The sequence below is a fragment of the Penaeus monodon genome, chromosome 30 (assembly GCF_015228065.2).
Source record: "Penaeus monodon isolate SGIC_2016 chromosome 30, NSTDA_Pmon_1, whole genome shotgun sequence".
Classification (NCBI taxonomy): domain Eukaryota; kingdom Metazoa; phylum Arthropoda; class Malacostraca; order Decapoda; family Penaeidae; genus Penaeus; species Penaeus monodon.
The window spans coordinates 17,629,072-17,630,334 of record NC_051415.1 but is presented as its reverse complement, the minus strand read 5'-3'; the positions used below and the strand labels follow the sequence as shown (position 1 = coordinate 17,630,334).

Here is a 1,263-nt window from a genome sequence, read left to right as displayed (position 1 = left end):
CGTGATTGTAATTTCTTCCCCTGTAATTTGCTTTAACTTTTTATAAAGATGATTTGGATATCTCGGAGGCATTTGTTGCTAATCAACACAGCAATGTTGTTTTCCTAGTCGCAGGAAGGGAAGGGAAATTTCCAGATTGCATTGCAACAAGCTGGAAGTAGCTGTGTACTGGAAATTATTATGTAAAACAATTGAAAACATCCTTTTACTGGTTTCATATTTTAATGTGTGTTATCTTTAATGGCTAGCCATGAAATTGATGACGGCATTGGTGGACGTTGCTCTGACGGTGTCTGTCAACCTTGATAACACTCAGCGTCAGTATGAGTCAGAGAGACAGAAGGTATATAGTCCATATAGAATTTGTAATGCATTTTGAAATATTCAATGGCTAATTTTGATAATTTGGTCATATGAGTTTTTCTATAATGAATTGTGAGGTAATGCTTTCATTGCTTTCATTGTTTTTCTCCTCAGTCTCGTGAGAAACGTGCATCTGACCGCCTTGAATCGTTGATGTCAAAAAGACAAGAACTGGAGGAAAACATGGATGAAATCAAGAACATGCTCACATACATGTTCAAGTCTGTCTTTGTTCATAGATACAGGTAAGCATATTACTTTCATATATTTAAGAGAAAAGATATTTGTGGCTTAATGAATTTGCATTGCATTTCAATATATAGTTTACAATAGTTCAAGATATTATGGTTTTACTCAACATCTTTTAAGTTATGTTTACTGATATTTAGTTATGTAACAAAAGTTTCCTTTTGATTTTATGAAGTAAGTTTTTATTTACATTTTAAGCACATTTTCAAAGCATATGTTGCTATCCTATCTGGATATAGGACTGGAATAATGTTTCCCCACCTCCTCTGAGATAACAAAGAGGCCAAATTCAAATACATTTTTGAAAATTATAGAAATGACAACCAGATTTTGAATCTCTCTAATTAATCACCCACCCAGACAATGTAAGATTTTTTTTAGAGTTTCAGATTATGAGATCAATTTTGCTGAAGTTCAGTGATACTAGTATTGAGGATGATGTAGTTGTTTATTGAAAAAAATAACATTGTACATAGATCACACTTTATCATAGCTTGTCTCAGTTATTGCAGATATTCAGGTTTAAAAGTTTTATTCATTATGTTTTTCTTAGTAATATTTTTTTAACAAGATGGTATAATTGAAGCTATTTCAAATTACTTATTAAAAAGTATGAATATTATCTGAAATCTTAAATACTATCGCACTTTT

At 31.3% G+C, this 1,263-nt stretch overlaps 1 protein-coding gene across 1 annotated transcript in view; it reads left to right on the top strand.

The window, feature by feature from the left end:
• Positions 1 to 1,263, top strand: part of LOC119592586 (cohesin subunit SA-2-like) — a gene marked incomplete at its 5' end in the record, with an annotated part of 30,625 nt that overhangs the window by 10,499 nt on the left and 18,863 nt on the right. The window contains 2 exon segments of the mRNA XM_037941464.1: positions 249 to 343; positions 478 to 608. Coding sequence (XP_037797392.1) covers positions 249 to 343; positions 478 to 608 — 226 coding nt within the window.